Raw genomic sequence first — 14655 nt, 5'->3', positions numbered from 1 at the left:
CACTCATTGTTTATTTTGGTAAGTGTTTATTTTAATGCTGCAGTATTTGTGATGAAGAGACTTTATTTTTTTGTTCTGTGAGACATTCATATAGAAATATATTTAAATGTCAATGAAACCTTTTTTTATACATCTCTGCCTACTCTGCCAGCAATGCCATGGCACATACCAAATAGTTTTTAAAGTGCTAAGTGAATCTGACATTGTATTTTTCCATGTCAGCTTTTAAACTTACCCAACCTGTTTCATGCTCTTTGCAGTTAAGTTGGTTGAAGGACTGATCCACCTCCTAATCTAACCACCATTGCTTAAGCTGTATGTAAAATAGAACTGTCGTGGTGTGAGAGCACATAGCCGATAACTGAACAGCACTACAGCAGTTTGAAGAACTCATAACTCCTGCTGCTTCCACTGGTGCTCTTGTTACCACTGAGGGGTGGCAAGCTGCACCTATACTAAATTATGGGCAGCCATCAGAAGTTTAAAGTCTACACTATGCTCCAAGTGACTGTGTAATGCTTTATTCAGGAACACCCAGCTATTTCCCTGTCACAGGCACATCAGTGTCTGCTTTCTTCAGTTATTTAATGCTGGAGCTGATCTGAATTTGTCTCTTTGTTCATGCAGTACACTTAAAAAAACACTTCCAAGTAAGTGAATTTGCCCCCTCCCACCCCATCAGATGTGCAGTACATAAATGCAGTCATTTAACTGTGAATTTACAAACCAGCATGTGCATGCATCAGTCATTCCACCTCTGAAAAGAAAACCAGCTTGATTAGGAAACTGTTAAATATGCAACTGAAGTAACTTCCCCATGAAGTTCAACAATTTTTCTTTGACAGCAAGAGAATAATGTAAAATACCCATTACTCACTTACCCTTGCCTAGTGAATTTGTACTTTCTTTAATTGACTGGTTCCAAATTTCATGCTGGTGGATTTTAATTATGTTATTCCTAAATACTTCCCGGTCAGGTTAACTAAGACAGACTAGGAAACATCTGCTGGGAAACAGACATTTCTTAAATCTAGTTCCCTAATTGCATCATCCCCTTTGTTGGATTTTAGGCCACTGCAGAGAATGCAGTAAAGTCCTGCATTTTGGGGGATTATGCAACAGTACTGTCCTTTCTGATTCAGAAATTACCTTCACAGTGACCATCATCTGCCTAGAAGAGGGGAAAAGTAGTCTATAACTAAAATATTTAAGAAGCAGTTGTTCGTGATTAGAAAAGTCAGATGAGAGCTTTAATTTTCAAGATTGTTCCTCATACTGTAATTAGTAAACAGAGGCATCACGTTAACCTATCCCAAGTCCCTTACTCCTACAGGCATTCATGCACTTACATAGTAAACTTCTAAACTAAATCTAGGTGTGATCCCCCATCTTAACCTTCCTTGATTTTAACAGTTGCACTCCATCCTTCATCAACTTAAATTCCTCCCAGCTGCTTAGTTTTCTTTTGAATCCAGCTCCACCACCAATCCAGAAGTGCTGTGTGTTTGTGATTAGGAAGCTAACACTCTAGACTTGCAGAAAAATACCTTTCTACAATGATGTAGTTCCTATGAAATACATATGGTAGAACCCTAAGACATGCCCATTCCTTAACATGTTTTTTAAGCATTAGCCCTTCCTGAAGTCTCCTGGCTTTGTCTTGCATTTTCTTTTATACGTAGACGAGTGCACATTTCTTCTGTGAAAATGGAGCAACAAGACTTCTGAAAAACAAAAGGGGAGAAAACAAGGGGGTGAGTTCTGCATCATAAAATCCACCTTTAAAACGTGTGCTACCCATCCACTGGAACGGATGGAGAACAAGAACACCAAGCTGCACATTCAGATACCAGTGCAGTTTTACTTACATGTGGTTTCCTGCTTGTCAAATGACTTGAAAACAGCCATACTCGAGAATAAACTTGTTATTGATGATTTACTGTCCTCTGTACACTCAGAGTGTTGGAATGCAGTTTGGCTGCATTACAGTAAATATTTCTACGTAATATTTTAGGCTTCATTTTATTATTTTTACACTGTTTTGGCTACCTATCTATCACACAGTCCAAGCTACAACGTTTCAAAGCTGTAAAGAGTGAATACTTGGCATGTCTCCTCAATCCCGTTACATTCCTTTCCTTAGACAAAGCAAGATCACAATGGCATTCTGCCCAGTGGGGCGGAATGGTACCTACCTGTCCATGCTAAACAGCAGGGATCCAAGGAGGGAGGACAGGAGATGATGACCATCACCTACCTTGACATGTCCAGCAGCGTGTCTGCTCTTATTCGACAGCTCCACCACAGCTGCAATCACTCCCAGTGCGAGGCCAATTGCAAGAGTAAGGAAGAGTCCACCGAGGGCTTGGGGCTGCAGAGGGCTCCATCTCTCTCTGCTTTTGTGAAGGCAGCTGGTCTCCCACCACTTGTTACGCAAGTAGTCAAGGTCACCCAATTCGCGCAGTTTGAGGACCGCAATGGAGAGCTTCTTAGTCCACGAGGACGCTAGCAGCAGTAGAATGAAAAAGAGTATAAGACAGATAACGAATATTACAACATTTTAAAGCAGCCTGCTGCTACCCTCCCAAGCAGGGTTGGCTGGGTGCTGATTCCCAACTATCAAATGGTCATTGTGCAGAATGCCACAGACTAAGCTGAGTGCTTTTTTAGATAGCAACGATTCCTGTCATGTTCGCTTGCAGAACAGTAACAGAGTGAAGGTTCTTTGATAAATACAAGCAGTCATGCTCACAAGAAAAAATTGTTTAGGATCTTTTCTGCATCATTCCTGGAGCCAAGGCTTAAAACCAAAAACTAACTACCTAAAGGAACCAATGTTCCTGAGTTTCAGGACTTAGCTGTGCCAGGCTGTTTGCTCTCAGTCCGCTATTTCAAACCCGTGAAATCCAAGTGGAGAAGTGGGGCAGAAATGGTGCACCGTGACTAACCCTGGGCTGTGGCAATGCCAAATCCTCTGGCTCCAATAACTTCAGGGGCTCTGATCAAATTGCAGTGCCTGGCAGCTGCAAGGTCTTGAGAGATTGATTCACCAATGAAGGCGTAGTTCGAGTCCATCACGCGTTGAACTGCTTCCTGGTAGGTTTTGACTAAAACGTGGTCTCGTCTCTTGTCCATATATTCATAGATCATCTGATGGATGGGATTCTTGGAGTTCTGCAGCCCAAAAAGCCAAGTGTTAGACTGAAGAGTAAAACAAATGTGCAGCATTTCTGGATAAACATGCAAAGATTGTGAAACAATTTGGAGAATAAGAGCACATAAATCATTCCCCTTTTGGGCCCTCTCTGTAATGAAAATTAGCATCTAGCTGGCACAGATTTCCTCTCGAGTGTTACAGGGATATAAGCATTAATTATTTCCCACCACCACCCCTCGAAAATAACTTTTACAGATATCTCGGCACCAGCTTAGCAGCCCTAAGGCACGTGTGTGTGTGTGCAATCAGATTCTCTGCACCTTGAAGAAGTAGAAGGTGGAGGAGCCGTCCAACGTCCCAAACTCGAGCTTTCTTTGCTTCACGAGATCTTCAAAGGTCTGGATTGGGAGCTGCTCGCTGCCGGAGCTCAGCAGCGCGGTGAAGTTGGCGATGTAGGCAGCCAGCAAGGCTATGGTGAAGAGCCACCAGATGGCGGCAATGACCCGCACAGAAAGCGCTTTGGGCCGAGGGGTGACACCTGCATGACCAGAGGAGCCGATAAAAAGCAAGGGAGGTGATGTACAGTGAGAGAGACAGCTCGAGTTAAAGCCGGCACAAGACTTCTTTTTTAATAAAGGCCAAACTGCAAAACTTGCCCTGCAGCTACCTAGGAAACGCACAGGCCTGAAAAGCCCTCAGTGGCTGAACAGCACCAATACCGCGCGCTGCACAGAGAGCTGAAGCACCATTAGTGGCCAGAGGCAATAAAAAGGCTCCACTCTAAAGCATCAGCGCAAAAGCTAGCTTGACTTTCCCCAGAGTAAGTGTTACAGCAGAAAAAGCAGTCCTCAGTTGCAGCCAGCCACCTGTACAGCTCCAACAAGTCCCAAACCCCAGCTGAGAGTTTGAATACTGCTGAGTGTCCCTACTGCAACGTCTTTCCCCTCAGCAGCACCCAGCCATCCAGCACCCAGTGTTGCGGACAGATGAGGGCTGGATAAGCAAGCAGCTTACAAAACCATTCTGCTCCCGGAGTTCCTCTGCCGCAGTCCTCCCAGCTCACCTTGCAGTGCGAGAGCTCCCGCTCCAAACCAGAGGCTGTTTAAGAAGGTGAAGTGATTCTCCTCATTCTTGGGCTCGTTCCATTCGCAGGGGCTCAGCCTGCGGGGAAATGGCGGGATAAAACCAGTCAGGAAAAAACAACCCTGCCGCATGACATGCAGCAGTGCGGCTAGCCCAGAAATGCCCTTTCCTTCCATGGTAGGTCCTCCTCCACCTGTGGTCCAGTTCAACTAGTACAGAGAATAATGTTCCTGCTCAATGCCTCAAGTATTTCACAACAGTAAAGACTCAGGAGGCTCCTCTTACAGGTTTGCCAGATCCCTTCTTCTTGAACCACTGCACCTAGTCTCCCTGGCACACCTAAGAGGCAACACTGGCTCTGTTCTTTAGCATAAGAAGAAGGCCGCTCCTTGGAAGGAATGCTTATCTATAAAAGACTATGCATAGAACTTGAAAAGCAGCACCAGAGCTTCTGTTCAAGACTGCAGCTGCTGAGAGCCTTAGTGCAGCCTAATCAATAAAGGGGGGAGAAAGCTGAATCTCCTCGGAAGAAGAGGGAGGGGAAGAATTCCTTCCACCAAAGTCAGTGCAGAACTGAGTGCACAAAAACACCAGGAGAGAGAACTGCACGTAGGAATGTGGTCACAGTAAAAAAAAAAAAAAAAAAACTTTGAAAAAAGTGAGAAAGAAAAGCTGAAGTACAAACACACGGGCCTTTAGCAACCCTTGTACTTTCTTTAAAACCGAGATCTGCTCATAGCTGGGAAAACAGTCGACTTTTGAGCAAAACCTGTGAAACGTGTTTATACCTGGCAACAAGAAAGAGGCAGAAGCACGTTAGAACATAAGCAAATAGGAGACCAGTCCAGGTCTCCTTACTGAAAGGAGCCAGGAAGTGGAAGAAAGACATCTCCTGTGACATGGTGTCCTTTCGAAGCAAGATTCCAATCCCAGTCTGCAGGAATGGCGTGGTGAAGGAGACCACCTCTTCCCTGGCTGATGTGACTGTCAGGGGAGCCACTGCAATGTCTGCTTCCTATAAGATGAAAAAAAATATTATCAACCACCCAGCCTACCTGATGATTTCTGCACTCAAATAGAACACTTCCCAGGCCGAGTGGGCAGATATCTACATGGCAAACAGCTTCCCTGTCTCACTAGACGGCTGTGGGCTTAGGCTGCGAGCTCCAGAGGACAGCTTTCCATTTTGCATTGTTCATAGGGGGGGCTGGCTGGCTGGTGTCTGGGGCCTCTGGTTTCCTACCATCCAAACAAGCTGAGGCTGTGCACCATGAACCACATTGTGTTTGTTTACAAAAAACAGAAGGCACGTTCCTTTCTTTTTCTGGCTGCAGCACCTACATGACTGACAGGACACGTTACTGAGTTCAGAGGAGCAGAGAGAATTCGATTCAAGTGTTCCCAACAGCTGGCAGAATGCTGGCTGGAGGGAGTGGTACGCCATGGATAAAAAGCAGGTTCAAGCACCTATTTGAATAGTCTGAGGGGTTACATTTCAGAAGACACAGGTTTGGCCTAGAGCTTAAGTACAAGGTAACTTTTCCTTAAAGTCTTTGTTTCATTACAGAGCTACGATGTCTGTGCAGCCTCTCAGATTACAAAGGCACTGGGCAGTCTCTGAAACAAGCACTGTGCCAGGAGAGCCTTGTAACAATGATTTCTGCTATGGCCATTGTCTCCTTGTTTTGTAGTGTCCCTATCTGTAGGACAAAACCAACCACAAGTCTTTCTGTTCATCAGTCCTACACAACAGGCAGAATAACTCCAAGTTGCTCAGTCCCCGAGGAAATTCTAATGAAGAGCTGCGCCAGCCCAGCCCTTTGGCCTCTTTCCTGTTAGAGCTGCAGTTTTCTCAAACATACAAAGAAAATTACCTTTCTCAAAATCTCTCCAATCATCCCTGTCCAGCTCCCATTGGAAGAGACGGCGCCGTACTTCCCATCTCCCACCACCTTCACCTTGTAGCTGAAGTGAAGCATTGAAGCAAGGGCTTTCAGCAGGTCAATGCAGTATCCCTCCAGCTCTGCCCTTCTCACCATGACGTAGGGATCTTCCTGCATAGAGAGGGAAATGCACACAATTACATGCCACCACAGTCTGCAGCATGCAATTGACTATGAATTAACCCTTTTTTTCCCCAAAAAAAACCCTCCACAAAGACCTCTGCCCACATTATCGGGAGGATAACATTTCCAGTCCTGAAAGATATTCACAGGAGTCATGTGCCACCACTAGTAAAAGCATACAGCTCCAGGAAGGGCAGCCGCATTTTGCAAGGCACATGTACTACATAAGCAAGTGACACCCTCTTCACAATCTAAACACCCAAATACATTTCCTTTGGCCCACCAGTTGAGGGTTACCTGCTGGTGCCTGACAGCAGAATCAGAAAATCTGCTGGTGTTGCTGCTTCTGAATGATCCTGATTGTGGCAATGAATCTTCTTTCCTTTTTTTTTTTTCCCTTTTCTTTTTTTAATATCATGTTTTTAATTCGGGCAAATATGTGATATGTATAATATATATAATAATGATATAATTCCAGCTACCTCCCAGCCACTGTAAGTACCGTGTTACTGCCTTACCAGGATTGTTGTGACAGTCAAAGTTGGAAGATTCTCTTCCGGTCCCATCAAGTCAGTGTCCTACAAATAAAAGTGAAGAATTAATTGGATTTTCCAGAACTGGCCCCACTCAGCTAGGGTTTACATTAGTGTGTGAGTTAAAGCAGCTAGAAATCTGCCCCCCCCAAGCTGCAGCAGGTCACCTCACCACTACTCTACCTCCTTCAGGAATCGCTGTTCCGTGACAGTAATTAATAAATCACAAGTGTTTTGCGTTATTGCATGTTATCAGCATACTCTGTGCAAATAAAAAAATCACTTTAGATGCTGTCACAATTCTTCAGATACACGGCGCATACAGTCTTCCGAAAAAGAGATCAATGTTTGTTGCTGACAAAACAGCTAGCAGCCAATTAAGGCCTCATTAGAGAGTAATTGCAGGAGACAGAACAGTAGGAAACCTGAGATGTTGGGGAGAGGAAACATAAATTCACTTCTGCGTGGACACGCTGAATTCAGGAGTGCGTCTCCCAGCCTTACACAACTCGAGGTGCTTTCTGATCGGTACCACTTCAGAACACCTCAAGCTTTTGCCGGTAAAGCCACCTTCCCCTCACAGATGAAAAGCCTTGCACACTATCACATCTATTTCTGGATTTAAAATCCTTTCTCACAAAGAGCTTCACTCGTAGCTCTGCACCAGTGAACTGAACGTACCTTACTCGCAGCATCATCATTCCTCATCGCTCCTGAAAAACAACAAAATCAACTCCTTGCAGCATTTATATTTCACGGTTCCTTAAGAGTGACGTTTCAAAAACTCATTTCACGTTGCACTTACACAGAATGACTACCCTTAGCTCAGAAGCTCACAGCGCAGCTGACTCGCACCAATTTTGCTGACTTTGTTTCCTCTTTCACAGCACAGTATTAGTGTGAAGCAAACAGAAGCAGAAATGTACTCAGCCAGGCTCAGGCTTCAGAGGATTCTGACTGTAACTTTATTATTCTGGTTTTTACACTCTGAAGAGTGGATTTTTCAGAACTGCCCTCCTGACAAGTAGAAAAGCCAGGAGCCCTGCTACTTCACACAGCCAAGATTCCCCCCCTTGCCCGTAACCCTAAGGAAAAGCAGAAGCTCATCAGCATTACATTCCAAGGCACCGGGGTTTCTAATTCTTCCCTTCCCCTATTAATGAGAGGTTCTTCTTGTCAAAGCAGCCAAAGCAGACCGTCTTGCGACCACAGGGGTAGAAACCCTTCTCCACCTCGTCCTCTTGCATTCCCCCCCAGAATTAGCAGCACTCTGACTCTTTCTTTCCTGTGAAAATTCAGACCTCCACAAGGATCAGGACCAAACCCAGGAACCAACAGGGACAGCACTAGAGAAGGGTCTGGAAGCCTGCCTTGTTTTGCCTCTTCTCTGCGCCCCATTTGTAAAACAAAGGCACCGATACTTTCCCATTTGGTAAAAATCCACCTGTAGAAGTATTATTAATGGGGTTAATTGAGCTTCTGGTTCTGCTCCCTGCTCTTTTAATAAATCCTGTTAAATTATTTGATCCACAGCCTCCTTTCTCACAACACTCAGAAGAACACTGTAATAATTGAGATGCAGAATTAAAACCACAGCCACTATATGGCTTATTAATTGCCCAGGATGTTTTTCTGGAATGTGCACATCGCTCCTTGCAATCAAAGAATACACAGTACAAAGGCCAAAAATCCCTCAAGAGAAAACAAAAATTGAGGGTGTTCTTGCTCTTCCAAGCAAAAGCTGCAAGTTTTTCATTAAATATAACAACATATTCATTCATTATGTATTATTCATTCTCTGGTTTTGCATTTTCTTGCCTTGTGCTGAACTCTGCATTATTGTTAAAACAAAAACTGCTTTTTCCCTCTCCACTACAGTTCTCCACGGGAGCTGGAAATCTTCACAAAGGAGTTCTCTTTGTCTCCCTTCAGAAACTCATTAGAGCCAGTAAAAGCCGTTTGAGGCTCCTTTTTGAAGACCTGCTAGGGTTTCTTGGAAGAAAACAGCCTGTACTGAGGGCTTCAGCTCCCCCACAGCGGCACTGGATGCAGCTGTTCAAAGCCCCATTGTAAGGGCTCCTGAAAGGACCATAAGTAATCGAGTCGCAGCGCTAACTCAAAGTTCATGGCAGTGACACTTCTCAGCAGCCAGGTCCTCCTTGTGAGGATCTACAAAAACATAACACAAATAAAAGGGACTCATCCCTCCAAATCTTGTCCCCTAAAGGCTTGAAACTACTGCCCTGAAGGCAGGAAGCTGCTGCGGCTGCAAAAATCAGCCTTGCCCTTACCCCTTCTATTCTGAGCACGAACAGCCTTCTAATGGGAGATGACTGCCTGACTTCACGAGAAAGGGCTTGTAACACTGTTAAGAACTGCCTCAGCCCGATTTTCTACTCTGTCCTCCCTGTCTAGGCTAATACCCGTGCCTTTGTGTCCTCCGCCCATATTTCCCTTTTTGCAGCTAGATTAAGATACAGACTTAATCCAGCACTAGTCATCAAAGAATGAGAGAATTCAAAGACTGTGAAGAAGAACAGAATCAGATTTGGATGCAGCCAGCATTGTTGGCCAAATATTCTCACCTGCGTGGCTTGATTCTCTCAGGAGCAGCACGGTTGTAAGCACACAGAACATAAAGTGAAGTCCTTTGTCCATCGGAGCAGAAACAGTCACTGTCTAGAGGAAATTCCTGCTCGAGATGAAAGACAAGTAGTTAAGGCTGGTGTTAGGGTTCCTCAAAGTTGAGTTAAATCAGTTTATCTTGGATTTTCTGCATCACATTTGGAAGAGTCCCAATTGTTTTTCATTTCAAACGCTGCAACAAAATTTCTGCATGACTTAAAATAATTGTACATGTGTCGTTGAAAAACAGCAACTGAATTATGAAAGACAGCCAATGCCATGTTATACTCCATCTCAAGCTTCTGCTGTATTTTTGACTGTATTTGTAACCACAGCGCCAACAAAGGGTCAGGATACCATTACCACAGAAACTACAAAAGACATACTGAAAAAGTGCCCAGAAAAAAGTCACCATTTAGGAGACTATGCAGGTGAAAAAGGTGCTACAGTGTGGTATTACCTGCTTCTGACTGATGTGCTCAAAGAGAGAAAGGTTGCTTCAGTTAATTTTACCTCATCAGCTTTTATGAATTTTTCCCCAAACCTGCACACCTGTGAGAACTCTTGACATTACAAAGGCTCAGTGGTTTTCCTCATTCATTCTCTCTACATTTTTCACTTTCATACCAAGAATAAGAAGTGAATAAAATTTACACAGAGGATTATTTGGGTTAAATTTAAATGCTGTCTCTTTTTGTTATTGTTAAAAATACTTCAAAATGGGATTAGTGTTAAAGAATCAAAGGAGAGGACTGACATTCGAGTTATGGAGCAACCTAAATTTTCTGAAAGTAATTATAGAATACAGACAAAATGCTAGATACTCATAGCTGTTGGGAGAGCAGCACATGGACAGCCAAATCAGCCACCAAGGCACAGAGAGGAGAAAGCAGCAGAGATTCTGGTTGAGCCACTGAGGAATTCCTTTTTTCTTTTTCTCTGGTTTCTCTTTTTAAATCTTTAGATTTAACCTCTAAATTTTTGCTATCTTTTCTTGCACTTAGGTATACACTATAAAGTGATCTTTACTTCAGGCAGCCTCCTTCAATAAAGAAAAAAAAGGTATTCAGAACTGGTAATAAAAATGAAAGAGTTGTTAACACACTGGCTACTGACTGACTGAAAGAACAAAGTCTAAATATGTGAAAAAAAAAAAAAGCATTTTTGCAAAGGCAAATACACTTCCTTTAATCTAGTACTGGAATGATTTAAGGACAAACAGAATCAGTTACAAAGAGAACAGGAGCACAGAGGGCTTCAGCACCTTCCAGCCTGTGCTGAGTTCTTTAGCTACTGCTTAAATTAAACCGCAGCATCCACTCACCACATCCACCTGGCGAGGTACTACAAAACCTTCTCAAGTTTTACAGCAAATCAAACTAAGGATTTAAGATGCTACTTTGCTAGAAGCAGCTCTCACTCCTCAGAAGCTTTTCATCCTTTCAAGAACTAAACAAAAAAGAGACACCACCACTCCTCAGCCATCCTTGCGCACGCAGTGCTGGAGGAAGGCATTAACAGGATGGAAAAGCTGGGCAGCCACCAGCTAGGAAGGAGACAGCCTGCTGCAGGCAGGCTGGAACAAGCAGAGCAGCGAGCGAAGGCAGCATCTCACTTACAGCAACTCCTTCAGCCTCTCCCAGCTTGGCTTGGCTGGCTGGGCACCAGCAGGAACACCGATGAGCAGCAGGCACCGTGGGACTGCTGGAGCGGGCGGCGTGGCAGCGCTGGGCTGTTATAAGGACTGAGGGAGGAGCCGGGGGGGCTCCTGCAGGATGCCCACTGCCAGCTGGCACCGCAGGCTCCAAGGGCACCTGGGGCTGGGGAAAGAGGAGGAGGACGTTTGGAAGCAGTTTAGTCCAGCAGCTCGATGCCACATCAAGGGTCAGAAAAGCTGACTGCTACTACTTGGCCCTGTAAAAGCCTTCTTTCTACTGAACCTTGTCCTTTCAGCTGTGCCCATCTCCCCTGTCTATTGGTCCTGCAAGCTCAAAGCTTTCTTCACTCTAAGTGTCTCAGATCAGCTGCGGGACTCAGGTGTAACACCGAAACCCTCTCAGACCTGTTCTGTGTTTTTCTTCCCAATGCCCAGAGCACTGAGGAAAGGCCTGAGCTTCAAGGTAAACCACACATTCTGGCTTGCACACAACCATTTAAGACACAGGCAAATAAGTGAAATTCCTGTTCCCTTCACCCTTCCAGTTACTAGTTCCACGTCAGACACGAGCTACAGGACAGCCCTGCCAAGCGGCCGCTTCCACTGGGCCAGGTCATTTATAAATACACACACCAAGGCACTGCAATTACAAAGGAGGGCTTTGACAGGAATTCAGAAGAGAGTAAATTATTACAACCCATCCTGCAGGGGAGTTGGAACATGTCCACACTTGAGTAAGAAACAAAAAATTACTTCCCACTTGACTTTCATCACTGTCCAAGATGGAAAACACTCCAGCTGCTTGTGCCTTCTTCCCTAAGCTTCTCCTAGATATGCCACTAAGCAAATCAATCATTAAACATCACCACAACTGGTCTTCTGCCAATGAAAACCACTTACCTTTCAATAAAAAGTGCTTACAATAATGCATTTGGTGATGTCTGCCTTAACGGAGTGAAAGGGCTTGACTCACAGCTCGCTGCAATTAAGGGGAGCTCACTTTTAATGCACGTCAGACACCAGCTGGTGCAAATCATCCCCACAACATGGCAAGATGCTCATGCAGGTTATAAACGGTAACTACATGCTCTCTATTCAGCCAAACCAAAAAGAATCCTGTAAGATCCAGTCACCTCGGCTTTCTCTTAGATGCCGTGGGCTGCTTACAGCTGCATTGCCAGGTACTACCTTTGGCAGCCAGCACGTCATTTGTTTTTCACTTTCCTGCGAGATAGCTTCACCCTAGAGAGTCTGGCAAAGGGCTGCATGTGGACAGAGGTGAGCAAAAAGCAGATAAAGCTGAGGTTCCCAGCTGCTTCTCATGAATATTTTTCTAGGCTTTTGTAGGATGCACATTATGGTATGTGATTTGTCACAGCTGGCAGCTAATGAGGGCTAAGCCACTAATAAGCTCAACTCCAAGCAGCTGAAAGCATCTCAGCTCTGACAAAATGAGTTTTTAAAGACACAAACAAACATTCAGCATCAGTGTTCTTAAATGCTAAATTGGAGAAATACGGACCATAAAATCACAAGGCCAACCACGTACTGTTTGTCATTTGGAAACTTTGGACTCTTAATCTTACACCATAATGAGCTGAAAAACACAGGGCAGGAAGCTGAGACCTCACAGGATGAGTTCTGGTCAAGGGAAGATACTTGCTGTTACTCTACAAACCAGCAGAAAAAAATATAAAATGAGCTTTCTCTAGACAGTTATGATGGTTACTTTTACCCCCCAAACATGTTTATGACAACCAAATACCTTGGCATTAAAAACCTGTGTTCATTATGCAAACCTCACTGAGTTCTTACCTGCAGCTTTGGATGAGGTACAGCCAAGCAAGTGTTTTCACATGTTAGTAGGACCTCCCTACCAGCCATAATGCCTTTTCCTCCTCTGTATCCTTTCAGCAGTTTGACTTTGAGACTATTCCAGCAACAGGAAAAAATATTAAGAACAGAGTTGCTAAAAACGATTTTGCTCGAGGCTTTGGAGTTTTCATTTATTTGGCAGGGGGTGGAGCAGGGCAACAAGAAAAATCCACCCCAAATCCTAAAAGATCTATGCACTTAAAAATCTGATGATAATACCAGAATCAGCATGAATCTTTCCATTTGTAAGCACAACAGCAACAAAAATATAAAATAAACTTATTGGTTAAATTATCACTTTGCTAATTATTCTTCAGAGCAAAATGACACTTCTAAACATCTCAGTAGCTTTTTACTCAGTTACTGACCTTCTTGAAGAATACTGTTTTCACCTGCCTTTCTGAATTCCTTCACACCTGCAGCCAGGCTTTTGTTGTTACATGACATCCTGAAGGGAGAACAAATACCAGTGACTGTGCAGCATTTGCAAGTGCTTCTGGCCTCAATCTTGGATGAATTCTCAACCCTGCTGTACCAAGGTGTGTGATTGTAGTAAATATTTGCAGCTACTACATGGCAAGCAGTGATTACTGCAAAGTAAATGCTGCCAGCGGAGCAGCTGGCATTCACAGCCCACTGTGGTTTCATGCTCAACCTGTATCTACGCTGAATCTACCTGCAGTTTCACGAGGGAGATGGAGAATCTGCTTCTTCATCTTGGTCATCATATGAATGGTGGAGAAGACTGTCAAGAGAATAAGAGCAGAGAGGCAGTCCTAAAAGGAAAATCAGTGCTGCTAAGAACCTTGACTCCAGACTCCCTCTGCTGTGGCTGAATCTTTATCACTTTCCGTACCTTTTTAGACAATGCCCTGCCTGCTGAGCAGATCTGAGAGTGTTCCCTCTTCCCTGAAGAAGAACAGATGAAGAGCAAAACTGCACAGTAAACTCCTGCGGTGTAGGTGCCATGAAATACATTCCACTCAGACAAATAAATGGATACATCATTAATGGTCTTATGTAGTGCAACAAAACAACTTGTCAAGGCAGTTACTATGAGTTTGCAGGCAGGACAACATTCACATGTGCCCTAGTAAGTTAAATCCAAGCACGGCTTTTTTAAAATGTGAACAAAGAAAGATGTTTTGAAGTGCTGCATGATGCTGCCTTCTGTGAGGTGCATTAATTTAACAAGTATTGCTTAATCGATAAAAGGTTTAAAAAAAAATATGTGAAACTTGGTCTTCGAAAAGACACAAATAGGCTTTTTAAACGTTAACTTTCTAAAGCTGTCAATTTGCATGTACTTTTTTGCTTTCAAGATAAAAAAGCAGCAACTCCCTGCAGCTCTTCAGCTCAAAACTGAAGTATTACAGGCTGACTTTCCGTCTCGAGAATGTTAATGAAATTCGCTTTGTGTTAAGATACAATGCAAGACTAATCTTGGCAGATCACACATTCTGCTGTTGATTTACCTTTTTTTCTTCAAAGGCTGCAAAGATATTGTAGGGTTACTTCAGTGCATGTTCCAAACCTTTGTTACACAAACCTCAAGGGCCTCTCCTCCAAATTATGAAGACAAGCAATGAAGATCAGAGCCAGGATGGAAAGCTGAGGGAGCATGTTTAGACAAAGCACACTGAAGATCATTTAAAAAGA

The 14655-nt window shown here is 43.9% G+C and overlaps 1 protein-coding gene across 4 annotated transcripts; it reads right to left on the bottom strand.

The window, feature by feature from the left end:
* Positions 1-1231: 1231 nt before the first annotated feature.
* On the bottom strand, positions 1232-14318 carry LOC308181326 (putative glutamate receptor). Of its 4 annotated transcripts, none has more exons than XM_080564464.1 (13): positions 13673-14318; positions 13365-13444; positions 11084-11284; positions 9425-9531; positions 7521-7552; positions 6825-6884; positions 6115-6294; positions 5029-5255; positions 4221-4318; positions 3478-3695; positions 2949-3174; positions 2258-2505; positions 1232-1724 (listed from the first exon to the last, which is right to left on the bottom strand). In XM_080564464.1, exons 4-13 carry the CDS (start codon positions 9495-9497, stop codon positions 1623-1625), a joined length of 1464 nt encoding a protein of 487 aa, XP_080420590.1. In that variant the 5' UTR covers positions 9498-9531; positions 11084-11284; positions 13365-13444; positions 13673-14318; the 3' UTR covers positions 1232-1622. The 4 variants fall into 4 exon arrangements, with proteins under 4 accessions (XP_080420590.1, XP_080420589.1, XP_080420588.1 ...); XM_080564463.1 differs by lacking the exons at positions 13365-13444; positions 13673-14318 and adding exons at positions 12022-12100; positions 12255-12579; XM_080564462.1 differs by lacking the exons at positions 13365-13444; positions 13673-14318 and adding an exon at positions 12022-12579.
* Positions 14319-14655: the final 337 nt, after the last annotated feature.

The sequence above is a fragment of the Anser brachyrhynchus genome, assembly GCF_964034855.1.
Source record: "Anser brachyrhynchus genome assembly, chromosome: 21".
Classification (NCBI taxonomy): domain Eukaryota; kingdom Metazoa; phylum Chordata; class Aves; order Anseriformes; family Anatidae; genus Anser; species Anser brachyrhynchus.
This window is presented reverse-complemented; position numbering and strand designations above follow the sequence as displayed.

Coding starts and splice junctions, on each gene's coding strand:
- LOC308181326 (XM_080564464.1), bottom strand. CDS start 9,497: ATGGACAAAGGACTTCACTTTATGTTCTGTGTGCTTACAACCGTGCTG. Junction 6,885..7,520: donor ATGATGATGCTGCGAGTAAG/GTACGTTCAGTT, acceptor TTTTATTTGTAG/GACACTGACTTGATGGGACC. Junction 2,506..2,948: donor TGGCATTGCCACAGCCCAGG/GTTAGTCACGGT, acceptor TACTGCTGCTAG/CGTCCTCGTGGACTAAGAAG.